Source organism: Physella acuta, unplaced genomic scaffold, assembly GCF_028476545.2.
Source record: "Physella acuta isolate Inbredline_101_S28 unplaced genomic scaffold, ASM2847654v3 ptg001556l, whole genome shotgun sequence".
NCBI lineage: Eukaryota > Metazoa > Mollusca > Gastropoda > Physidae > Physella > Physella acuta.
The window spans coordinates 42,477-70,000 of record NW_026733070.1 but is presented as its reverse complement, the minus strand read 5'-3'; the positions used below and the strand labels follow the sequence as shown (position 1 = coordinate 70,000).

Genomic DNA, 27,524 nt, shown 5'->3' with positions numbered 1-27,524 from the left:
CATGTTGCTCTTTTGGTATATAGGGTAGTTATCCGTAAATTGTGTTTGTTAAATTTCTTAGTTTTCCGTCGTCGTATGGTGTTTTCCCTATTCCGTGTCGGGCAAACGTTCATTTGAGGTTTTTTTAGCAAACTTTTATTCGTGTAAACGGCATTTGGACAAGTGTCTTCCAGGCAAACGTCCGGCTCACATATATATTTATGTATATATATATATATATATATATATATATATATATATATATATATATATATATATATATATATATATATATATATATATATATATATATATATATATATATATATATATATACATAAATATATATGTGAGCCGGACGTTTGCCTGGAAGACACTTGTCCAAATGCCGTTTACACGAATATATATACGGACTACTTTCATAAAAATATTTTGTTTTATAAAAATGTATTCGCTATTTAACTGTGTCCTTAGATTGACCTGCACACCATGCACCTGCACGGACACACCTTCGTCCACACCAGTGAGAAGCACCGAGATGACGTCATCCAGATCTTCCCCGGCATGGCCGAGTCGGTAGAGCTGATCGCAGATAATGCGGGCACCTGGCTCATCCACTGTCACGTGATGGACCACATCTTCGCCGGCATGGAGACGACCTACACCGTCCTTGAACCTGGTGAGTGAACTCATTAAGTCCAGACTGTAGACTTCAAATAAGATCTGGATCGTGTATGAGTCGACTGTGCACTAATAATAAGGCCTACCTGTCATTCCTGAATTCAGTTGGGGGTTTTTTTAAAATAAGATCCTGCGTAGAAAATTGCAACTGCTCAGGCTTTTTTCAAAGTATTCATCTCAAGCTAAATAATTTATAAAAACCAACGTATTTTAGCGAACATTGTCGTTGTTATTAAAGTTTATTTTAGAAATATATAAACCTTTTCAATAGCATGCAACTAAGACTATCTATAATTATGATAATCTCAATAATTTCGATGTTTTGCAGGTGAAAAAGTAACTAGGTCTAGTCCATAGGCTTAAACCTTAGCGGTCAACCCATACACAGTTGTAAAGACCTAGGTACAGACTCTCGACCAACTTAATAACGTCACGTGATTTTTAAAACAGAATAAATAAAACGATACAACAAAAAAGCTAATACCCGACGTCTAAGTCAGGCGTTGATAGTGCAAAGAAATGAAAAAAAATATATTCTTGTATTTATTATATTTTTTACCACCAAGTTTTACAATATTTTACACATTGTTAGGTTTCACATGATGGGTTTATTCTCTAGTTATTAAAAATTCAAAATCATGAATTTTTTACGTTGGTTGGAGTTAGATGGTACAGTTTAAAGATTGTTTACTAGTCTAGATGCGGCTTTTAACGACTTGTTAGAGAAGGTATTTGATTGAAGCATTTTACCATCGTTGTATATGGCATTATGGTTCAGCTTAATTAAAATTTCAAACATCTTTATCAATGTAATTTTGTAACACGTTTGATATACCTTGTCGGGTATCACATGACCTCACTTTTTTAAACGTCTTTAGCGGATCTCAAATTGTACATTTATGTGTTTATAAGTTATCATATTCAAAACACTTTTGCCTCATTTTGAATGCTTTAGAACCTCTTTTGGAAATCAAACATGTGCTGATGCCTTTTAGTTGTAAATATAAATCATAATTGTAAAAAGTTTAGGGGCTTATAAAATATTATATTCAATGTACAATTTGTCATTTGTTTGTTAGCTGTAATTTGTTATGTGAAATGCATTAAATTTACAGGATAAAAAAATATAAAATAAACATCGCTTGTATATTTTGTTACCTCAATTCTTCTTCTTCTTCGTTCTTAGTTAAGTATATGATGAAGGATTAAACAACAAGCCCAACTTCGTGTATGAGCTGGACTGTGGTCTCCAGATCAGCGGGTGCCCCAAATAGTTTTTCCTTGAGTGGGGTGTATAGGGGCCCGAGTTTGGATCGCGCCTGGCTATATAATGAGCATTCTCAATGACATCGTGTGTTTTGTAAAAATTGGCGTACGTTACCTGCCCCTTATGTCTATTATCTTTATAGAAGAAGATCATCTTGTAGCTTTGACAACTTATTTCGAAGATGTATTTATATGCTGCAGTTTTGCGTTTCGCTTATGATTTATAGAAAGATTTTTTTTAAACGGGAGTGATCTCCCCTAACAATAAAAAGTTGGCAGAAATCAAACATAACATTCACAAAACATATATTGCCCTGACATATATGTGATATTTACCTTTGTTACCTCATGTAGGTACTAACCCATCCCAATTTAATTTACAAATCTACAACACCCTAACGCAATTAATCATTTAAGATTCGCGCCTACTACTCAATTTCTCAAATTCCGGAATTAAGGACACGTAGGCCAACATGTCGTAAAAAAATAAATCAGGATTTCATTACGACGTACGACGTCATTTAAAATTAGCACAAAAAAAATATTTATATTTTTCTATGGAGGAGTGTTTGTTCCTGTAGACAGCCTAATGTGTATGTGCAAAAACATATTTCAGTTTTTTTCGGAAATTCAAAGCCTTTTCCATATATATCAGTTACAAGCTAGATTCTCACCCACCCATCCGTCCTCCACCCACCTCACAGAATGTCGAGCACCCATTGGTCAGCTCCAAGGGGACATCCGGGTATCCAGGCAGTTAACACACTCGACCCGGAAGTCTGTGGTCAGACACCCGAGGAATGTTTTGTTTCTTCAAGATTTGGGCTGTGTGTAATTGAAACCATCATGCCCCATATCTATTTATAACACTATTTGAAGAATGCTTTACTGCAACATGATACGAAAATGCATAATAACAACACAAATGTATAATAACAACAAAAATGTATAATAACAACAAAAAAGTATAATAACGACAACTTCTCGTCTCTTAGCCTAGTAAAATGTACAATTCTAATTTATAATAAAATAATGTGTAACATCTCTCCCCCCCCCCCACCTCCCTCTTTACTGTACATAAATTGGCAAATAACTTGTGATGCCAAATTTACTTTTAATGTAGAGAACAGTGTACTTAAGAACTTTGTTTAGTATGTAGAAAACAGTGATAGGAAAACATATCCTTGCTCCTCAGTTAAGGACCTGTATTACACAGAACAGAACACACTCAAAGGACAAAACCATTATATGTGTAATACAAGGGACGTCATAACTAATACAACATAACGTAGCAATAACTAGCAAGACATAATGAAACCGTTACTTTATTTTATGTTTTAATTATTTAGTTATGTAGATGTCATATTGACGTACAATTTATGAAGTATTTTAACAAGGGTACTAAAATTATAAAATAGTTCTATAAAATCAAGAGATACACGCAGCATGGCGTGGTGGGACGGTAGAGCTGAAGACTGCTAGTCCGAGATTCTCTGTTCAAATCTCGAATTTAACCACCTCGAATTAGTACCTAACTTACGTGAAAGAAAGTAAACGTGGCTAACCACACAACTAACCACTATCCATTCATATGTTAAGCTCACAGAGACAAAATCAATGCTAGTTCATGTGCGATACAGACCGCCAGGTCCAAAATGATAACTACTTAGAAACAGGTTCATCAATTTCTATACATCTCTTCTTATTGCTTTAGTTGATCTAGGTGTAAGATAGATAATTGTGGTAGTGCAAATGAACTATAAATTTTAAACTTATCACACTGTAGACATTTAAAAATTGTGTTTAAATAACCTTACCTGATATTCGTGCCTCTGTCAAGCTTGTGTCAACATCGTCACGTGACTCTATTTGATCACTGCATGCAGGTTTTTAACTGCTAGATTCTAATATTTGACGACCAAGATCCGGTTACAATCTGAATAAGCCGAGAAATAATTATATCGTATCAAGTGAAACGAGGGACAAACGACACACGAGACACACGAGGCGGATTCATATACATGTATATGTATATATTATTATATATATACATACATATATATATATATATATATGTATATATATTATATATATACATTCATATATATTATATATATATATTTATTTTTTTAAATGTATTTATATATATTTATATGTATGTATATGTGTATGTATGTTATTTTTATTTTTTAATTCATGTATGTAATGGAGCAATGCACTGTAAGGAGAATTAACTAGTTCAAGACTTTATGTGGAAAAAATCTAAACTTACTTCTAATAAATCTCAAATGTGTATTCTAAAAGTAATGTATTTTAGTTCTCTATATATCCTCGCGACGTATAAGACTCCATGAGTAAATAGTTCAGTCAACCCTAAATGAGTCAGCTCTTACCTCTACACCTTAGTACGTCACTTTTATATGAGTAGGTTATACAAACGTTCATACTTTACTGTACTTAACTCGGAACCTTGAAATGCGACATAGCCCTCCCCTTATCGCTATAACCTCAAACTATCTGAATAACGTCGGCAAAGTACAGCTTTGTTGTACCGCGTAATCGAATTGCGGAATATCTTTGCTGGATACCCCAAGTCGAATAGCAGAAAACAGCCAATTGACTATTCGACTGCGTTGCACTAAATTAAAATCTACGGGCATTGCGTATCTTGTCAAAATAGTTTCTTCTAGACATTCTTCTCCGATAAGGGGGAGGGGGGAAGCAGAAACTGGTTAATGTAGATTTTTTTTCTTTATAAAATATATATTCTATCTTTTTTCCTCAGGGGGTAGGGAGGTGTGCGTGCTCCGGTGGGAGGGGGGGGGACACACTGCTCCCTCCTGGAAAGATGACTAAGAAACTGCTGGTAAAAAAGAAGTAGCGTGTGTATAACCTTATGTCAACACCTTATAACACAAAAGACGACACGGTTAAAAAGCCTATGATCATTTCAAACTTAAACATGTAGATTCTGCACTGTATATTCGGATCTAAGGAGTTTAAACGAACTAACTAATTCATATTTGAAACTTTTGTTAAAAACTTTAAAATATTTAACTTCAATTATTTTAATTTATATCCCAATAAGCGCAGATTATTCAACTGGTAATAAGTTAACATATCATGACCCAACAACAAACAACAACAATTTTATTTTAATTGTTTATTTGACCAGTCAGAATATGATTTGAAATGTTGTCTTAATTTTACTTTAAATGAATTCTTAATTTTTACTATTTAAGACACTTTTAAGAAATTTCTTTTTTTTTAAACTGACGAAAATACAAAAATACAAATTAGCGAATCGCTGATTAAGACAGACAGACAGACCACAAACTGATTGACCTTTGTCAACTGACCGTCAAAACCCGCGAACACACACTACGCCACGTCAAATGACGTTTATTTATTTGGCCAACAAAAAAAAACCGGAGCTGGCTACTTCCTTCTCGAGTTCAAACATTGCCAAAGAAAACGAAACTAGCTTTAACCAATACATCATTTACTTAATCCGCCCCACTCCACCCCTCTCTCTAAATCAGCTCTTAGTGAAAACCTCCCGGTTTAACGTTTTGTGAAATTTCATGAATTTTTTTTTCTATTACCTACTGGCAAATCCAGAAAAAGTGATGCTTACATGTAACAGGTAAGATTTACCAGTTCTAGAATTATAATTTAAATTTTAAAATTATTTATTCAAAATAATAGTAAAAGAAATCCATTGATAATAATAGAGCGATAATGTAAATTCAATCTGCTTTAAAATTTTGATTTTTTAATTTTTTTTAAAATTTTGGCAACCTATAGAGATATAGGAATCTCATGTTGTTTGTCATAAATTATAAAATCAAAAGTCATTGTAATTATATATAGTGCTACACATGCGATCAAGGAACATAGTATATCTCTGCTACGACTGTCGGAGAAAAATATAATGTTAAGTAATGTTTAGGGTTAGTACGGTTAGAGCAGAATCCGGGTTAGGACTATGTTAGGATTTAAGTTAAGGTATGAATTAAACTAGTCGTTTGCGTTAGTGTTAGCTAATTGTATTGGTTTATAGTTTACAATCAGTTCCGTTATTATGATGTAATGGGACATAATCGAGTACGAAAGTTATGTAGCAAGAAGCAATACAAACATAGTTCTCCTATTTTTCTAATTTCTCCTCATATTTTTAAAAAATATTTGTCCTAGCTTGTTTTTGTAATAACATCTGTCTTAAGTGTGTGTCCTAATATCTGTCCTTATATTAGTGATAATAAATATGTGTGATGATATATATTCTTATAATTATTTGTACTTAACAAACATAATTATGTCTTAAAATATTTATCATAATTAATGTATCTTAAAACAAATATGTTATTATAAATATTTGGGGTAATATTTCTCCTAATACGTATGCTTACGCCTACTCCTACATGATGAACGGCTATTCACTGTATGTAGGAAACACACGTTCCGCTTGACTGAACGACAGCCCATAAGGCAGACAACTCCTCGCAGTTTCATCTATTTTTAGAATCCTCGCAAGGGAAGCAACTTTTTAAAGACACTCGACCCAAAAGGTTATTTGGGTTAAGACTGTCTTGTTCATTAGGTTTGGCTGAACTGAGTTCATATGTTTAACTTGAAGAATGAGGGGTGGAGAGGGGAAAATTCTAATAGGTTGAAACGCCTTTTATTTACCCAATATAAATAGAAAACCGCCCCCAATTTTGAGCCTAACATTATCCTAAATAGACCCACACAATTGCCCTACCTACAACGTATTGCTTGCTGCGTCAGTTAACCTAATTTAAATAACATCATCCTTACAGTTAGGAATGGCCCCCGCTGGGAACTGACTCGAGAGGCCCTTTGATTTCTTTTACAATCGTGTAAGGTGTTATCAATACAGATGCGTTCATAAAAACTGAAGGGTGTTTTTTTTGTAACATTTAACACATAGAATAATAAAAAAAATTAAGGTCTCAGATCTTTTATGTGCAAGCATCGGACTCGGCATTTGTATAGGAGCTCTTATAATCCTGACATACAAGATAATGTTTAGTTGCCTGGTATCGAAACGAATGACTTTACCGTCCTCAACATTACTCAGAAAGGTATGAAAGATGTTTCACACATTTTTTATTAGAATTGAAATTTTTCGTGTAGTCAATACTTATGTTTTTAAAATTTAAAGTTAAAAAAAATCAGCACACTTTAACAAACGCTACAATAGCAAGTTTAGGGGCTAAGCTAGGTTGTTGGTGCGTATCAAATAAGGATGGTGTGTATCCGGGTAAGTTCAACTTTTTTACTTACCACACAATCCGGATACGGTACACAGCTGGTCACGTGATATTATTAAATCACCAAATCCAAGGTTTTGACTGGCTGTGGGGCACCTTATGCGTACTTATAAGCGCATATAATATTTGTATCATCGTATTACATGCTTTTCTTTGTAAGTTCAGGAACAAACTTGGGATTAAATGTTTGTGAATTTAAAATATTTTTATTAATTGTGTGCGTACTTCTAAAATTTGTGTAGCTTTTTGAAATCTATATTTGTTAAAGGAGAAATGCAAATAGAGATGATTCTATGTTTCGGTATTTAGATACGTTTTTTGATGTTTATGTTGTTTGATTTATATCAGAACAAGTCGCAAAGAGTGTACTGTATTTATGTATGTAAGGTTCCGATGTATTTTGTATTGAGATCTTTTGTTCTTGATATCATTTGTCCGTGAGGTCTTTTGTCTGGGATATTTTAACTGAGAGCATTAGTCCTGGGATAATTTCTCCTGAGATCATTTGTCCGTGAAATATTGTGTATGTTATAATTTACCTGAGACCATCTGTCCCTGATATATTGTGTCCTGAGATTATTTGTCCCGTCACCATACATATATACAACTATTTGTAATAAAAGGTAACTTAGTACCTGAAGGAATATATCAGGCTCATCATAATTGGTGAAATAAATGTATAAGACATTCAAAGACATAAACGTGACCGATTTTTGTAAGAATTTAGGCCCACTATAAACAGAGCTTATTTTAATTACCTTAAGGGTGTGTGTGTTTTAACACTTTTGGTACCTGACAGAGACAAGAAAAAATACCCGGATTATTTACCTGGGACCGGACACCTCCACCCGCCACTTCAACATGTTAGTTCAGCGTATAGATGTAACAGGGTCTGGTCGAAGACACAGGAGTTGGTTAAACAGTGTTCAGTGGCGTTGCGAATTGTGGAAAAGGGGAGGGGGGAGGGGGTACGCTTGGAGCAGTAACGTACTTCTGTTTAATAAAATATATTTCTAACTGGTGAAATTGAGAGTTCGACGTTCTAGATTCTAGATAGACAGATATAAGAAGTACAAATGGGGTTTAGCATCTCCCCTTCACTTATTATTAAAAAAAATATATATACATTTCGGTATTGTTCAGTACAATATCGTAAAAATAAGGGTAATAAATTCGATTGGTTATTAATGCAATAGAATGATTAATTACTAAGTAAAAGTAAAAGAAAATGTATAATTTTAATTCCTTATTTAGATTTTGTTTTTTTACTCTGCGAGACAATCATACAATGGAAATTAAAGACAGAAATTTGCAGATTAGATGAAATATAAAGTATAAAAAGAACAAAGGTTCCATAAGCAAAAAAAAGTGTTAGATTCACCTATGCCGAATATTGTAAACAGTTTTTATAGCGGTAGTGCTAATTTAGCGTCACCCCCCCCCCCCCCTGGTGCTCAGCTATACCTTTGATCGAATCATCACATTTTGGTTAAGGCTTGGATCTTCAAATGTAGACTAGTGAGGGTGCTACCTGTTGGAGGGAAGCCGATTTTTTTTTATGTTGATTGTATTGAGGACAAGAATATAGGGTCGGCCGTACTTGGATTTTAATTTATTGCAGTTCATTTGAAATTCGAGTGTATTTGATCAAGGTCGTATTTTATCTAGGATAATTTGTCCGACTTAATTTTTAAAATCCATTTTCCATGTGTCCATTTCGCTACTTGTAATAGTTAGATCAAAGGACGGATCTAGTAACTATAAACCCAGGCTCCGGCGTAGTTTGATCAGATCGGGGAAATCAACGTCTGTCGTACTGGGTTGAAATGTTCTAGTGTCATCTCCATCTATGATTCCGTCCGAACGTGAAGACAACAGCACCGCAGTCCGTCGCGGTAGTGGTTGTGTCTGTGCAGATTTTTAATCCACATTCGTGTATCCTTCACGTTATTTAGGTGAATCGTTTGCAATCGTTTTTGTCTGTTTATTTAGGTGAATGATTTATTCGTGAAGTGAATATAATGCTCTTTATACAAAGGCTATTCAGCGTGGCTTAGGCTGTAGATTATATTGCAATATAATGTGCTGTATAAGGGTACGGAAAAAAAGTCCATCTGAAAAGATATAATCACTGTAGAAATATGGGCAAATATTTGCGTTGTGTAGAATAGGGCTTGTTAGTAGGTCACCCGCTTCTCGTTCTCGTACTTGCCAGATAGTTTATTTCAAACCAAATATTAATATAAATATTTTTTTATTAAATCGGTTGAAAAAAAAAACAACAGCAAAGTTACTGCCGCAATACTTACCATATATAAAAAAGTAAACAATTATAATGCTCGACTGCAAGATGTAGGCTAGCTAAAAGCAAAATATAGACCACTTTAAGTGTGTTTTTTAACTAGGCATACAGTTCGTTATTATTTATTCGAATCAGTAACACATTTTCCTGTACGTAGTTACAATATTAATCTTGATGTAATAGCTTAGGCCTATTGGTATTTAATTTAATTCTATTAATAGTAAAACATTATAATTATTGTAATTTGAGTACCCCGGGTATTTGAATATCTCGAAACGAGACATAGAAACAAATAACCGGCATGTATGTTTCATCCTTTGTTATTATTAATGGGAATCATATTCAAAATATAATTAATTTAGTTCAAAATTTATATCCCTCCATGGCTAACGAGATTTTGAAATTTGAGCGCGAGAGATTGAGACTAACAAGGCATATTTTGTGTGATTTGAGCAGTGAAGAGGAAGAAGGAAATAGGAATTTTACTGAACGTATATGTGTAAACTATATCTGCACTGAATTTTGTTTTACTAATGATTAAAATAATATTTAAAAAAACATTGTTTCATACTAAAAAGAAAGAAATAGCCACTAATACAAAATAATAATAATTACAAGTTGATTATTTAAAAAAATTAACTCTTCTGTATCAAGATAGCGGCACAAGACCATGACGTCAGTGGTTCCAGCCCAACTCTCGCTACACGTGTTTCTACGTGCCCTCCTGCTCCTGCTAATGTTGACCTGGTGCCAGGGAGCCGTCAGGAACTACTACATCGCTTCTAGAGACGTCTTATGGAACTACTGCCCAGGGGGAGTTAACCTGGTGGATCCCAACGATCAAGTGTGAGTTGTTGTTTTTTTTTCAGTGAAAGAGTTTTTAAAATTGTTTTTTTTTAAGCGCAAGATCTAGGTGTGGTTAGGTTGTAGAGCGTCTTTCGCCCTTATAAGAATAGTTGGTGGGACAGAATTGAAAAAAAAATAGAATTAATCTAGGATTTTACTCCCATACAACATCGTGATATGGAAAAGTTTAATAACCATTTAATATATAAGCCTTCAGCAGTGTTACTTGCAAACTTTTTTCTCCGGGGGGGGGGGGGGGGGGGGCACTTGAAATTTTCGGGGGGGGTGTCTAAAATTTCCGGGGGGGGGGGGAATATTATTAAAAGTATATAGTTTCTTTGTCTATATAAATTCCATTTCGTTCGGGGGGGGGGGGGCGGTTGACTTTCTTTTGGGGGGGACGGGGACGCTGCCCCACCGAAGAGATGCCTGGAAGAAACACTGCTACTATGAAGCTAGAGACAGGGTCAGTTTGAAAGTTGTGAGAGCGGAACTAACGAAAATTTGAGAACCAGTTTTTAGAGCATGCATTATTCAACTAAGAGATTTTAACAAACTAGATTAAATATGGTGACGAAATGGAATAAATACTTGCTACCTCAGGTCTACCAGCAAATATTTCTGGTTACGCCTCTGCTTAAAATAACCAAATTTCTTGTCCGTAGGACAGCCGACAAATATGTTTTACCAGGCACTAGCCGTGTTGGCAGAAAGCGTCTGAAGACTCTATTCTTCCAGTACACTGACCAGACGTACACCACAGAGATGGTCAAGCCGGCATACCAGGGTCTTCTTGGACCAATCATACGCGGGGAAGTCGGTGACGTCATCGTCGTCCATTTTTTCAACAACGCCTCCAGGGAATATTCAATTCATCCACATGGCGTTTTCTATGAGAAAAAAAGCGAAGGTCAGTTGGTTGTAAAACAAATCACGAACTCTACTTCATCTGTCATATTCACCCTTTGAACCCACACAAGTGCTTTATTGTGCTTTAGTGTTGACAGACTGCAAGCATGAAGGTTTCTTCTTTTTTCTTCTTCGTTATTAATTTTAGTGTTGGAAATTGATCCCCTCCAACACAATTAAGTATACGTGTCAACTGGTTGAGCGCCATTGATAGCCTCCGTTATCTCGAATCTGTAAAGCAACCCATTAAACAAACCTAACGAATAGCATAATGTGGAATCAAAACAAACAAAATTCTACAAATATATATGCCTATAAATAGATGCTAAATATAGATCACCGTCAATAGGAAATACACACGTTGCTTCCTCTCATTGAGACGATGTAAGCATTTTCTTCAACATCATGTTCTTTTTCTATTTTTAGGTGCGCTATATTTAGACGGGACTTCGGGAACTTCCAAAAAAGACGACAGCGTCATGCCAGGGCGCCGGGTCACCGTGACGTGGAACGTGACCGTGAGTGATGCCCCGGCAGAGGGTGACCCGGCGTGCCTCCCGTGGGTGTACCACTCCCACATCAACACCAGGAGGGACGTGTCCACGGGGATGATAGGCGTGGTCGTCACGTGCAGACCAGGTCAGTGTCACGTGTATTTGATTGTATTTTAGTAAAGAAGACCTTCTCTTTTACACATCTTTTGATACTTTATCGAATTCTTTCTGTTTTATTTGTAGAAAGACAATCGATCACAAAGACATTTTGTTTTCTATCAATGCAATCGCATTTAAACGTGATATTTTCAATCAAAGCTTAATTGAGTGAACTTTTAAAAAATATTTTAGACACTGGACAATAATGTCAAGTTTCTTGACCAAATAGAACCTTTGGAGTAGGTCAAGATATTTGACTAGATTGTTACCAGTAAATAATTAAGTTAAATTATATGACCGTATTGTAATCACTGATCAGGTCAATCCATTTAAACAGACTATAACTTAACACGGGGACGGCGTGATCGAATGGTACAGCTTACAACAGTCAACCAGAAGGTTTCGGGTTCATGTTCCGGACAAGATTCTGTAAAATATCCTTTGTCCACCCTATTACATAAGACGTCTGGGCATAGTGCTGACCATACTACCCCTTCGTATACCGAAGTCTCGAAACAGATAAACTCTACTTCATTAACCACTTGTGTCTTGGTGACGAACGGGAAAATACGATATTGATAACTTAATTAAGTTAATTAACTTAATTAAGTATACAATAAGCTCACCATATGAACCCATTCTTTTAGTTTTATGTTTATGTTGCACACAACCTATTTACTTGTGTATGCTGCTCACCCCCATTGGTTTCGACCTTTGTATGTTGCTCACCTGACAGGTACACTGACCTGTGTATGCTGCTGACCCCATAGGTACTGACCTTTGTATGTTGCTCACAACCTTTAACCCGTGTATGTTGCTCACCACACAGGTACACTTAACTCCAAGAACGAGCGTGTTGACGTGGATGTCGAGGTGCCGTTGTTCGTCATGAACTGGGACGAGAACATCAGCTGGCACCACAGGGACAACATCAACACCTTCTGTCTGTCACCGTCCAGATGTCGCCATCTAGATGAAAACGAAGACCCTGACTTTGTGGACAGCAATTTGATGAGGTCCGTTAACGGAAGGTCATTTGGTACGCTGGAGGGTTTGCAGGTGAGTACGTTGTGGTAACTGTCTGAACGTGAATCGTATCACGGTCTGTTGAGCGTCAGATGGACTGGCGAAAGCCCGAAAGCAAACAGGTTAATTATTAGTGGTCTGCAGAGATGTAGCGACCCTTCCCGAGCGCCAGGGGACAAACTTTCAATTTGGCGCCCCCCTAGGGAACAACCTTTCAATTTTCAGTTTGCACCCCCCTCCCCTCAAACTTTCCATTTGCACCCCCCCCCCCCCCCCCATATATTTTTTATATTTATAATGAAAAACTGCAGCTAAAATGAGATTTTAATTTGTTTTTCCATCCCATTTTGGCGCCTCTTAAGATCGGCGCCCGAAGACATATGTACCCCCCCGCCCCGTCTCTGGTGGTCCGACTAAAATCCAGTTTCCAAAATCAATGTATGATTTAACATCATCGTGTAGAGCAAATGTGTTTTCGTTTTTCCCACGTTTTCTTTAACTTGCTTTCGCGTCTGTTTGTTTTTTGTTTGTTTGTTTGTTTGGTTCTCCAATCAAATCTTGCGATCGAAATTTCGGGCACTTCCCAGTTAGCTAGCGCGCTGAAATTTTCAGGGAAGCTTTGTTTCCGATGACAATAGAATATTCAATTGTTATTATTACTAAATTGATCCATGGAAACATTTTATTGATCATTTTAGACCGCTATATATTTGTACAAAAAACGTGGGGAAAAAGGGACATAACCCAGTAATTGTAATTTGATGAAAACAAGGTTCGGTACTCTCCCTCTTTTGGCTTACTGAGTTTTTGGTCACGCGGTGTTTGTGTACAAACAACCGGAACAACTGGTGGCCAGTATGGGGGAGACGATATGGTCGAGTGGTTGGGCACACGATTGCTAACCCACTCGACACGGGTTCATGCGAAAAGATAAAATCGATAGCAAGATTTTAATGCAAACAGACAAAGACTAAAAAGTAGAAAATAATTATCATTTAAAAAGTTAAAAAAAAACTACGTTTTTTGATTGAACTAAAAAGTAGAAAATAAATGCTATACATCACAATAATGCAAGCGATCACTCTACTATAAGCGATGAAAAACGTGGGGTTAAAAAACTTTTACTTCGGCGCCCCACGTTTTTCATCGCTTATAGTAGAGTGATCGCTTGCATTATTGTGATGTATAGCATTTATTTTCTACTTTTTAGTTCAATCAGAAAACGTGGGTTTTTTGAAACTTTTTTAATGATAATTATTTATGATAAAGTTTTGCATTTACATTTTCTAAATGAAATAAAAGTCTGGTTATCTAAAACATAATATATAGAAATATGCTGATTCAAATTTTATTACGACAGGTGTGTGTTGGAGATCGTGTCCAGTTTTACGTCATCGGTTTCGGGAACGAGATGGACGTCCACTCGATGCACTTCCATGGTCAGAATCTCAAGTACCAGCACCGGAGGTAGACACTGATGCTGTTGGCACTCTAACTAGGCTTGTCTTTTATACTGTGTTAGTTTTGGTGTCTATGTTTCGCATTGCTTCTTGCATGTACTTAATTAGGTTCATTCTCGTGTCTGTTAATCTGTAGCGAATCGACACTTTTGTAGATTAGTATCTGCGTTTACTCTTTTACTTGAGAAATATATTGTTGTCAAAGTTTGTCTTTAAAAAAGTATTTTGCAAGGGACCTGTATGTCCCTATTACATATCATTCGACTTTGGTTAAATGACGATCAGCACTGTTGATAAAATAACTGTTGCTTCACATGTTGGTATTGAATTTTAGTGTCGTCTAAATACCCGCCGGCGAATACAATCATAAATCACTGTGTTGTTCTTTAAAGTTAAAATAAAGTTTTTAAAAGCACTGTATAAGAAAACATAAATCAGTGATGATGTAGCTAGGCCATAGAAACAATGTGGTGAATTGATGCTTGAATTGTTCCTTCAGGGGGGACACAGTGTCTGTGTACACTGCCACTTTTGTTGCCGTGGAAACCATTCCAACAAACCCTGGACGATGGCTGATTGCTGACTTTGTCGATGACCACCAAAAAGGTATTTAGAAGGGATTTAAGTGTAATGCAAACTATTTCCCATCATTTATTAAATGGAACATTTGTTTATTATTCAAGGTATTTTTTACTGCAGAATTTGTTTGATAGAACCATTGGAAATACCTGTATTACCTGTATAAGCAGTTTCTTATAACACTCTAAAATATAAGCATGTTATCAAGCGATAATCTGTACGTGGGTAGTTGACTTCCATCCCCTCATGTTGCTTCTTTGAACACTGTTTAAGGCATTTTTAAACACTGAGCTTTCTTCTATTAGAACACAATTGTCGTCTATACATAGCAATCGATGCTTTTCCATCGTAATAGATTAATTACATCGCCTTAGACCTCTATACATCGACATAAATGTCTTTACATATACGTATATGCAAGAGACTTCGGTCAAATATTTTGTTTTAATTACTACAACAGAAGGCATGGCAGCTTTCTATAACGTGAAGACCTGCCCAAACAAAGGCAACAGTAAATATTCAACAAGTCCAAGCTATTCTGGGAAGACGAGAGAGTTTTTTCTAACGGCCGAGCAGACGATTTGGAAGTACGGACCCACGGGGTTGGATGGCAGGACGGGGTTGCCATTGACAACAGCGGACAGGTGTGTACACATTGACAGGACTGAAGCAAACGCTGCTTCAAGTGTTTGTAAATCATTAGTCATGCTCCAGATAATCCGCCAATATCCGTTAACCTGCTAAATCTTATCATGTGTATACGCACACTGATTGTTACGCTATTCACAGATTTCATTTAAAAACACAGTCAAATGTTGAACTATGCTCGTGAAACGCAAACTTTTTCTTTTTTCGACTCTAAAATTTTGATCTAAAATTTAAAGCCTATTTATAACTTCTCCCCTTTTAGCCTAGCATAATTCTCAATTCAAATTTCTAATAAAATATTGTGTTACATATACCCCCACTCCCTCGTCAATGTAGATAACCGGTGCTTCACCCACAAACAAATTTTACTTTTGATTTCTCTATCATTCAAAACATATCTGAACTCATTCCTTCCTCAAAGTGTAGCCCTATAAAAACAAATCCCAATTCGCCTTTCTACATCCTCGGCTTGTTCTTCTAAAACTCATAATTCCTTTTTCTTCTTTCATAGCTCAGCCCTTTGAAACTCTAAGGGGTCGTCCATAAATGACGTCTCACTCATAGGGGGAGAGGGGGGGGGGGGGGGGGGTCCGTAATTTTGTGACGGCATGTGACGAAGGCGAGGGGGGGGGGGAACTCAGATAGTATGACGTCACACTTTTGCATTATAAAAAACCAATGTTAGAAAACGAGTTTTAGCCGTTATTTAGCGTTTTAGAAAACTGTTTTAATAAATTGTAATAGGAATTGATTAAAATACTGTATGTTGACAGAGTTTAGACAAGACTTCGGGAAAATATCGATGTTTCAAGAAAAATTCATCTGCAATTTTGAGGGGGGTTGTAGGCTGAGGTGTGACGTCATTTTAGGGGGGGGGTCTGGCTTTTTGTGACAATGTGTGACGGAGGGGAGGGGGTAGGTAAAAATCGTCAAAAAAGCGTGACTTCATTTATGGATGACCCCTAAGCTTCTCCCTTCCTCAGCCCATCGAAACTTTACTTCACACGTAACAAATCACGACTGGGCGGTGTGTACAAGAAGGCCAAGTTCATCCAGTACACAAACTCGCTATTCAGTACAAAGGTCAGCAGCTCTCCCAAGGACGCTCACCTTGGCATTCTGGGACCGGTCCTACGCGTGGAGGTCGGGGACAGGGTTGTGGTGACCTTGAAGAATCTCCTCCCCTACCCCGTGTCCTTTCTACCCCACGGTCTCAGCTACGACATAGCAGAGGAGGACAAGGGTGAGTCGTTTTTTTATAGATTCGTCAGTCTGTTTTATATATTCACTAGCCGTCCCGACCAGGCCCTGCTCTGGCTTCTGTGAAAACCCTTTCTGTTAAAAAGACCATTACCTGTGTGTTTAGTAATCATCATAAACCCGGCATTGCCCACCCAAACCACAACCTACCAAAACCAAAACAACAAAACGCAAACATAACGCTAACACAATTAATTACAAATACAAACGAAAACAAAAACCGAACAACAAACCCAACCACAAACAGCAATACAAACACAAAGAAAAAACAAACAAAAAAGTAAACGAAAACAAACCAAATCCAAACGAAAAACCAATCACAAACACAAACACAAACCCAAAGAAAAAAACACAAACGAAAAAGCAAACAAAAACAAACCAAATCCAAACGCAAAACCAACCACAAACACAAATACAAACACACACCCAAAGAAAAAAACAAACGAAAACGAAAAAAGAAAGAACAAAAACGAACCAAATCAAAACGCAACCACTAGCGCAAACCCAACCCAAACACAAATAAAACACTAACGCGAACATAAACGCAAATTGCTCACAGTCTAGCCCGGGGCGGAATCGCCTGTTTCAGCTTAATAAACGACTATAGTACCCCAACTTATTCATAGTCTTTTGCACTCACTTAAACGAACGTAGGCGCCAAAACGAACACGGGAGGCCCGGAGCCCCAAATAGCACCCTGTCTGGGCGCCAGAGGACGCCCGGATTCAATTCACTTAAAGACTATAGTAACCTTTCTTATCAATACTCTATCGCACTGTTTAAAGCGAAATTATGCACCATAGCGCTCACAGGATAGCTCAGGGCGCCAAATTGAACCCTGGTGGGGCGCCGGCGGACGCGCCTGTTTCAATTTAATGAACAATTATAATACTCCAAGCTTATCCGTAAAATACCTACAACATTTGCACTTGATCAATCCCCGCTAATTATGTAATTATTTTTTTCAATACACCAAAACAAAGTAATAAAAAGTAAATTCTTTCCCACTAATGCAATGTTTTATAAAGGGAAGTAATTGTGTTTTCCTAATTTATCAAAGGGAAGTAAGTGCTAAAGGACTAAATATAAATAATTTTTAGACATAATTAGAATGTTTGTAAAAGATGATATTTTTTTAAAATTGTGTTTAATGAACATGCCGACAATTATTACTATCTGTTTGAAAAATGAAAATCATTTCCCAACAATTTCAGTATAAATTTTTAAACTCATAAATTTAGACCATAAGCACTATAATAATCTAACACTTAAATCCATCTAAGTATCCACGACAAACTTATTACAAACATTTTACATACAGAATTGAGCTTAATATATTAGATTAGCCTGCTTTATAGATTCGTCAGTCTGTTTTATAGATTTGTTAGCCTGTTTTATAGATTCTTCGTTCTGTTTTATAGATATGTTAGCCTGTTTTATAGATTCTTCGTTCTGTTTTTATGGATTCTTCATCCTTTTTCATAAATGTCATAAATTCGCCTGCCTTCTCTATAAATATCTTCAGTCCTTGTTATAGATTTGTCAGTCACTTTTGTAAATTCTCCATTCTCATAGGCCCTTCTGTATTCAATTCGATGCCAGAATTATTTGTAATACATAATTATTTTATAAAAAATAATATACACTCTTTTTCCTGTTTAACAAATAAAATAAATCCAGGATAGCTGATCTTTATTTATTAAACATCCATTACATTTTAAACATCCATTACTTTAGGTCTCGTAGTTACAAAACCATTTTATATTGTCCAGCTTTTTATCTGCAAAAATATTATTTTTCTGACAAAAACTTACGCCATGTTTTACTTTAGCTGGGTATGGCGTGCCAGGTGGTTCCGTCGGCCTAAACCAGGTCCACACCTACAGGTTTGACGTGCCCACCAACCTACTAGAGGGGTCATCTGAACCTTGTCTCAGTTTCCTGTACACGTCAATGCACGATCCTGTCCGTGACCACAACACTGGTCTGGTTGGTGCAATCCTCGTTTGTCAGAAGGGATATCTGGCGTATAGGGTGAGTGAGCATTGTGTACCTGGCCATATAAGATAAGTGAACAGTGGGGTACCTGGCGTATAAGTTAAAGAACTCTGGGATACATGTCACTCAATAAGCGTTACAAATTAAGCCAATCCTCATACCCACGGTTCTCATGTTACACATCACCACAAATAGCTAGACCCCCCCCCCCCCAACCACCCTCCTTCATAAAATGACAGCGCAACGCGACATCTAGCACTGTCCTAAAATAGCAGTAATTATAACTTAGATAAAAAATATATATTCGCACATAAAAAAACCATAAAGTATACGCTACATTACATTTCTCAATTCCTCGCCACCCCCTACACAGATTTTAGCCTCCCTTTCCCCTCCCCCTCTCTTTATAAACGAACCCAAAAATAAAATAAAAACTCTAAACAGTGCTCCAAGTCCATTCCAAATTTCATAAAATGTAACGTGCTACGAAAATCGACTCTTCGTTTGTTGAGGATATTTATAGAAATAAAACACCCCCCATATGAAGAATTTAGATGATCTCGTCCATACTAATATTCATTGCAACGTCCATAATCTTGTTCTCCATAAATCTCTTTATTGACTTCCCATTCTGTCTCGTTTCATACCATTTCACACTCAAATAACATAGTGCTGTTTGCTTAATTAACATAGTCACAAACTTCAAAAATCACATTTAAATTGCTTGTTTTTTGCTTGTTTTTTAATTAATATATTTAATACTTTAACCTCCCATCTATACACAGGGATCCAAGCCAAGCGAATATTTTTTACTGCTAGCAACATTTGATGAGAACAAGTCCCTGTACATGTCCCGCACCGTGAGCGTAGGGAATGATCTAGAAGGATTTGTTCAGTCCAACGTTCGATGGAGTAAGCGTAGGCCTACGTTAATATCAGCTATTTTAAATTAATACTTATTAAACAGAATTCATATACTATAATATAAAAACACAATAGAATTTCAACACTTTGTGAAATTTTAACTAAAAGACCTCCTCAAATAAAAATGTTTTATGGGAGCGAGTAAACTACATATTATGTCGTTAACTAATTTGTAAATTTTAAAATCACGAATGCTCGAATTAACAAATCATTTTTTAAACCTTAGCGAATTTAAATTCTTATCTTTGACCAAAATCGGCACTACAGTAAAAACAATAACATGCTAATATTTTTCTTTCGTTAAAACCTCTTTGAACCTTACCCCCACTTCACCAGCTGTCAACGGCTACTCCTACGGCAACATGCCAACCATCAACACGTGCATCAACGACAGCATCATCTGGCACGTCATGTCCCTGGGGTCGTTCCTGGACGTCCACACCCTGGTCTTTGACGGCAACACCTTCAACGAGGAGGGCACCAACCGTGACGCAAGAAGTCTTGTGCCTGGGTCCACGGCTGCTCTGTCTATGACTCCAGATAATGCTGGTATTGACACGAGATTTTTTTCGATAACTTTTATCTAATAGCTGAGTAAGGGAGTGTGGTAAAATATATCCATCAATAAAAAAAAACCTCCGGAGCTTGACCATAATCTGGGTTAGGATTTGAAGATTAGTGGGTTCTGTAATTGAAAGACCGCTATGCTATACACCTTTAACTATACGAATGCTTTTCTTAACTAAACATCTTAATCATCAACTCTATGTCTACTACATTGGCCATTAAATCACAAGGATAATGCACCTGACATCCAATGTTTTACATTGACCCCATAGTTCAACACTCATCTCCTATCTTTTACTCAGACCTCTTTTCGCCTACACTGATATATTGATTTGTGCTGGATATAAGTTAATTAGTATAGGCAGGGGTTGGAAGCCCCAAGGTAAAAATTAAATACCGGTTGGCACCCATGAACTATGCTGCACTAGGCCTATATTTAAAACAAAAATTTCGGCGCGTGAATTTCCATTGAGGTGAGAATGATCATCAAGTTTGATGTTGATAAATGCACAATACACAATATTGGATTTTGAGCCCCGGGTCTCTTGGATACAGCCAGTCCACCACTGTGTATGGGCCATACGTTTTTTTTTTACACTAGCTCAACCTATTCTTTTAAATCGTTAATAATAGACACCACTTCATTCCATATCATGTTTACTACACTTACGTCATACTGAAAACGTCATAATTGTACATGCCGTGGATCCTTTGTACTTTAGACTATTATCGAAATCCTTTAAAGTTGTCACTTCATCTATTAATAGTTTTATGCGTAGTGGTCGTAGTCATAATAAACGTCAGACATACTGATATCACGGTTTAAAAAATAATATTCTGTAAAACTTTATAACTAATTCCTGATAATTATGTAGCCTACTGCTGTGAAATAGTCAACTTCATATGCTCGTATGTCAGCGAGGCGCAGTCGCTTTTGAAAATAATGTCTTCAAATTTTTAACATTGTTACCTTCTAGGAAAATGGATGCTGTATTCCCAGTCAACGACCGCACAAGAAAACGGCATGTACGCTTTTTATACGGTCACAGACTGCTATGGGAAAACTAGCAACATTCAGGCCGAGGGTGGGAGAATCAGAGACTACTACATTACAGCTGAAGAGATTCTGTGGGACTACGCTCCCCTGACCAGAAGTCCGATAACTGGGGATGACTTGCTAGACCCTGATGTGTAAGATTCATTGTTTGTTCTCTTCGGTTAGCCGTACCCATTTACTGGTATAGTAGGGATCGGACGTATAAGATACTTAGGTCAGGTTTAGATTTATATTAAGATTAAGATTTATTCTGGGATTTGTTTTTCAACTAATGTGATATCGAACTTATTAGTTTTTGTTTTTTTCAAATTACGACTAGGGTTAAGGCTAATGTAGAACTTAAATCAGTGATTTAAAAAAAAAGTTCCATTTCAAACCTGACCGTCCATGGGCAAATGAAGTAGAGTTCACCTGTTTCTGTGACCTCGGCATATGAAGGTCAGTATGGTTCAGAGGCGTAGCGAGGGGGGGGGGGGGTGGGGATGCGGACCGCACCGGGTGACACCAAGGCAAAAAATAGCAAAATATATAGTGAAAAACTTGAGTGGGGTGCAAATCAAAAGTTTGAGGGGGGGGGGTGCAAATAAAAAACTTGAGGGGGGGGGTGCAAATCGAAAATTTGAAAGTTTGTTCCCGGGAAGGGTCGCTACGCTTGCCTCTGGGGAGTGACACCATTAAGTGCCGCACCGGGTGACACCCGACCTCGCTACGCCACTGGTATGGTCAGCACTATACTTAGCCGCCTAACGTGAGTTAGATACCCATCAGAGCTGGGTGGACTCAGGGCTTTCTACTGATTTAAACAACGATTCGATTTCGAGACGTTGGGGTTAATAGTATAGCGCTCTACTGCAAGGCCACGTCATCCCTTAAATTTTGATTAAAATAATAATATAAGTAATAAAGTGACGACGAGGTGGGATGGTAGAAGGTCTTGAGTTCATATCTCAAACATTAGTCAGTAGGATAACTCTGAGTCCGCCTCGCTCAGATACCTGACTTAGTTAAGGAAAAGACAGCTGCGCAAAAAAAAGACTGACAAAAATACCTTAAATGCCTTCATCATTTACACTGATGAACTATACTGCATCTGCACTTCGCATCCGAAAATAGAAATAGTTTACAAGAAAATATTTTTTTACACGCTAAACGAAAAATGGTTTAATAGATTTTTCTTTCAACTATTGAAATGCTTTAAGTGTAATTTTCTGCTCATGTTGTTTTTAGAGAAGAAAGTATTTTCATCCGACACGACGACATGTATATCGGGCATGTGTACAAGAAAGCGGTGTACAAAGAGTACACAGACGGCACGTACACAAGCGTTAAACCTGGCAATGGTGACCTGCTGGGTCCTGTCATCATGGCGGAGGTTGGTGACGTCGTGAGGGTCACGTTCAGAAACATGGCGACCAGAAGATACTCTATTCACAGTCATGGCGTTCTTACTGGGTGAGTAGAGGGGGGGGGTAGACATGGCGACCAGAAGATACTCTATTCACAGTCATGGCGTTCTTACTGGGTGAGTAGAGGGGGGGAAGGTCAAACATGTGTGGGGGTGGGAGGAGGGCAGGCATGTGTGGGGGTGGGGGAGTAGACATGGCGACCAGAAGATACTCTATTCACAGTCATAGCGTCCTTACTGGGTAATTAAAAAGAGTATTTGTTGGTGGTGGGGGGGGGGGGGGAGCGTTTATTCTTAAAGATGAAAGTGGTGTTTGAAATGGTTTTAGGAAGACGATATAGGTGTTAGCATAACGAATAATGTCTTATAAAAGCGCAGGCGGTGTTTTATAACTAAGAGGTCGTCTCACATTTGGTGCAATTTTGTTGCGATGGAAGTCGGGGCGTTGGGAAGGGGGGGGTGGTGTGAGGGGGTAAAATAATTTTAAAATGTCTGACGTCGTTTATATATGATCCCAAAATTTAACAAATCAATGCCTCGATTAGTTTAAAGACTATATAAGGTGATTTCTTAAATCTTTTAATCTAATCTTCACTTTCTTATTTGTCACAGCCCTTTTGTATGACTGGGTTCACGATATAACTAAAAAGGAAATACCAACCACATTACTGGAGATTTCACAATTTTATTAATATTAGATCTACATATTCAGAATGATATTCAGCAGCTACACTACTCAACAAACACGACTTTCAATTTCGTCATCTTTCTTGTTCTCCCCGCCTTCTACCTCTCGCTTCCTTTCCTTTCGCGCATGCGCACACCCACACTATATTTTATATTTTATCTCGCCTTATTAATACACACACTCGCAACATACATTCATATACATTTAACTGTTATATTATGCTTACCTGTAATTCCACCCAGGCTTCGTGCCAGCGGCGTCAACTACGGCTCCTCTGTCGGTGCGGCTCCCGGGGAGACGGTCAAGTATCTCTGGCAGATCCCAGCACGCTCCGGCCCCGGCCCCAACGACCCCAACTGTATCCCATGGATGTACTACTCGGCCGTCGACACGGTCAAGGACGTGAACTCTGGCCTTGTTGGCACTGTCATCATCTGCAGGTCAGTTCAACTTTTGACTCAGTCGTGGGAGATACGGTTGAGTATGTAATTACTTTTAATTTTTCCCATTAACATTACACTTTCCGCAAAACCAAATATTAATAGATGGGTTCCGACAGACACAATGTGACCAAAGAAGCTCATGAAATAGTGCTTCCGATGAATTGATTAATTAAAAGAAAATATATTGAAATTAAAAACGACACTATTTTAAAAAACTTGTACGCAAAAAATTAGATAACTCAAATCTAGATCTAAACTTGTCATCAGAGGTACATTTTGTATTTTGCAACTTTTGAAAAAAAAAGTTTCTTTAAAAATTCACATAATCGCCTTTTTAGTTTAATTAATCCCGGATTGTGTATGAAGGAGTCTGTTTTGTTGCTAACCCGAAAGTCTCGAGTTAGAACCCCTGACAGAAGAGATTCGTCAGCTGGGAACAGAAACTCTTCTAGGAGAAAAAACTCCGAAATAAAAAAGAAGTAGAGCGATAAGATTACCATTCTGGTTTCCTTTCGGCATCTCCTGCGACAGTGCTGATTGCAAGCTGTACATGTAACGCCCTGTCCCTTGCGTCAATCAGCTGTGTTGATGGAGGGGGGTCTGGTACATGGGCAACATCCAACATTTGGCTCTTCTTGACTTAAGGCCTAAGCTTTGTGTTAGGATTTCCAATGCATAATCATCCAGAGTTCTATTAGACTATGGAGCCATAACTATAGAGTTCGCACTTTCATCGTTTGTACGTATATTAGAGTTTAAAAAAATAATTATTAAATAAAAAATCTATTACAGAAGTGTTATGACTGCATGACTGGCCTACACCAATGAAGTCTTCTAACAAAATAAATAAGGCCAGCGTATCGACTAGTATTTTGGCATTAATCATAGCAATTTCTGCATATTAAGTCTACATTTTGAAAACTTCATTCACTGTGAGCTAGAATTGTTCCTTTTCTTAGGCGTGGCACCTTGTCCTTGACCTCCAAGAGGACTGACATTGACCAGGAAATGTTTGTCTACATGTCCGTGTCTAACGAGAACCTGAGCTGGTACCTGGAGGACAACATCCGGTTGTTTGCACCTGGTCGTGTGGGCACTGATTACAGGTGAGTTCATTAACGGATGGGTAAACTAGAAGTGATCTAAATGAAAGACTTTTGATTACTGGAGAGATAGAATTATTTTTAAAAAATATTTGTCTTTACATGTACTGATGAAGTAGAGTTTATATGTTTATTGACCTCTGTATTTGAAGGGATGGTGTTGTCAGCACTATGCCTAGCCGCCTTACTTTCCCTAACTAAAGGCAGGCACCCAACAGAGCAGGGTGGACTAAGGATTGCCTACTGTCACAAGTCGAATCAGTTTCTTAGATATTCATATCTGAAACACACTAACGCTACACCTTACACCCCTAAACCCAAACTCCACATCATGAACTCTGTTTTTTTACCCTCACCAGAAACGACCCCGAGTTTGAAGAGAGCAACAAGATGCACGCCATCAACGGACGTGTCTACGGCAACAACCCCAACTTTGTGCTGGAGTACGGTACGAGGGTCGCCATGTACATGATGTCCCTTGGTGCGGAGGTAAGTCCCGGTCATGCGCACGTCTTTTCTAACACTATCCCTGAATGGGTTACTCTTTTTGTACACAGTTTATTTTCAGCCTAGTTTTCTAGCTGCCTCTCTTGGTTCTTTAGTAACGAATTTAGTTTATAAAAACCTTCATATTTATAATCTATATAAATATACATATATAAATTAATATAATATGTGCTGTAAACGCCATGTTTACCTATATCATAATTTTCTCCTCAGCTTGACCTACACACCATGCACCTGCACGGACACACCTTCGTCCACACCAGTGAGAAACACCGAGATGACGTCATCCAGATCTTCCCCGGCATGGCCGAGTCGGTAGAGCTGATCGCAGATAATCCGGGCACCTGGCTCATCCACTGTCACGTGATGGACCACATCTTCGCCGGCATGGAGACCACCTACACCGTCCTTAAACCTGGTAGGTTTGATGCTATTTAACCTGGTAGGTTTGGTGCTATTTATAAAGGAAGGCATGGAGACCACCTACACCGTCCTTAAACCTGGTAGGTTTGGTGCTATTTATAAAGGAAGGCATGGAGACGACCTACACCGTCCTTAAACCTGGTGAGTGACCTAATTAAGCCCAGGCTGTAGAAAGTTTTCGATGAAGGTCTGGAGAGTGTATGAGTCGACTGAGCACTATTAAGTACCTGACATTCTTGGAATCAGTGGGTTTTTTTCTTCTTACGCGGACACTACTTGCAAAATTTAAACATTCCTCTATTTTTCATTTGACTTGTTCATCTTACAATTAACTTAAGAAAACGAACACATTTTTAGTAAACAACGTCATTGTTATTGAAGTTTATCATAAAAATGTGTATACCTTTTAACTAGCATGCGACTTGATTTAAGGCTATCTATAATTTTTCTTATCTCAGTAATCTGTTTGTGTTGCAGGTGAAAAGAGAACACGGTCTAGTCAAAAGGCTTAAACCTAACCTGTCAACACGTACACAGGTGTAAGGACATATAGACAGACTCTAGAACCACTTGTTTAATGATCCTATAAATAACGTGACATTAAGAGCTCACACACAAAAACGATGAAACAAAAGTGTTACTCCCGATATCTTCATCGGACCATGGTTTTAAAAAATATAGAAAATTAAATTTGTTTTATACATTATCTTTATTACAACTAAGTTTTTACAACTAAGTTTCACAATGTTTAGCATACTGTTAAGTCTCATGTGATGGTATGTTTTCTTTAGAAAATAAAATTAAAATCATATATTGCAGTTGGTGGGAGCTAGAATGGTACACTTAATGTTATATGTCTTTGGGTTTACAAGTTTTGCTGAGGTATTAATTCATCTCCATGTTGAATTACTTATGAAGACATTTGACCGGAACATTTTCGTCGTTGTATATTGCAGTAAGGTTCAGCGCTCAGAGATTTCTAGCATACATGTTAATATAATTTTGAAACACATATGATATACTAGTTGGGTATCATATGACCTCAGCTTTACGATACCGTAAACGGATCTCAAAAAGTACATTTATAATAGCCCTTTATTATATTCAGATAGGTCCATTATGACATTTTTGGAACGTGTTTTGAAATTCCCATATTTGCCTATGAGTTATTTTGTAAATATATGTGACTTCTGATGCAAAATTGTATTACAGTTTAATGCTTATAGATATTCTACTTTATGTAAACATTGTAAATTATTTTTCTACTAGACTTTGTAATGTGGAGTGTTTGGATTCTCGCATTTAAAAATTGAAGGATAAAAATATATTAAATAAACATCTCAAGATGTGTTGTTTTTTTACTTCGCTCACTGCGTGTTTTGTTCAAATTCACGCACATGGTATTGCATGTGTGTGTGCGTGGGGGGGGGGGGACGCTCGTTTTCTGGGCTGTGTTAGTGCAAGCGAACTCGCTAACTTAAAACGTATCACTGGGGGCATAAG

The 27,524-nt window shown here is 37.4% G+C and overlaps 2 protein-coding genes across 2 annotated transcripts in view; both read left to right on the top strand.

The window, feature by feature from the left end:
• The window catches only part of LOC131928850 (ferroxidase HEPHL1-like), a 3,881-nt gene extending 3,215 nt beyond the window's left edge, over positions 1 to 666 (top strand). Inside the window, exon 5 of the mRNA XM_059284995.1 lies at positions 454 to 666. Coding sequence (XP_059140978.1) covers positions 454 to 666 — 213 coding nt within the window. The remainder of the gene's footprint in view (positions 1 to 453) is intronic.
• A 9,529-nt stretch (positions 667 to 10,195) lies between these two features.
• Positions 10,196 to 26,676, top strand: LOC131928849 (hephaestin-like). The gene is made up of 18 exons (XM_059284994.1): positions 10,196 to 10,371; positions 11,037 to 11,281; positions 11,707 to 11,919; positions 12,763 to 12,992; positions 14,320 to 14,426; positions 14,919 to 15,025; positions 15,459 to 15,642; positions 16,630 to 16,889; positions 18,738 to 18,940; positions 19,690 to 19,816; positions 20,165 to 20,377; positions 21,373 to 21,586; positions 22,680 to 22,904; positions 23,788 to 23,985; positions 24,948 to 25,094; positions 25,451 to 25,580; positions 25,812 to 26,016; positions 26,499 to 26,676. Exons 1-18 carry the CDS (start codon positions 10,196 to 10,198, stop codon positions 26,531 to 26,533), a joined length of 3,219 nt encoding a protein of 1,072 aa, XP_059140977.1. The 3' UTR covers positions 26,534 to 26,676.
• Positions 26,677 to 27,524: the final 848 nt, after the last annotated feature.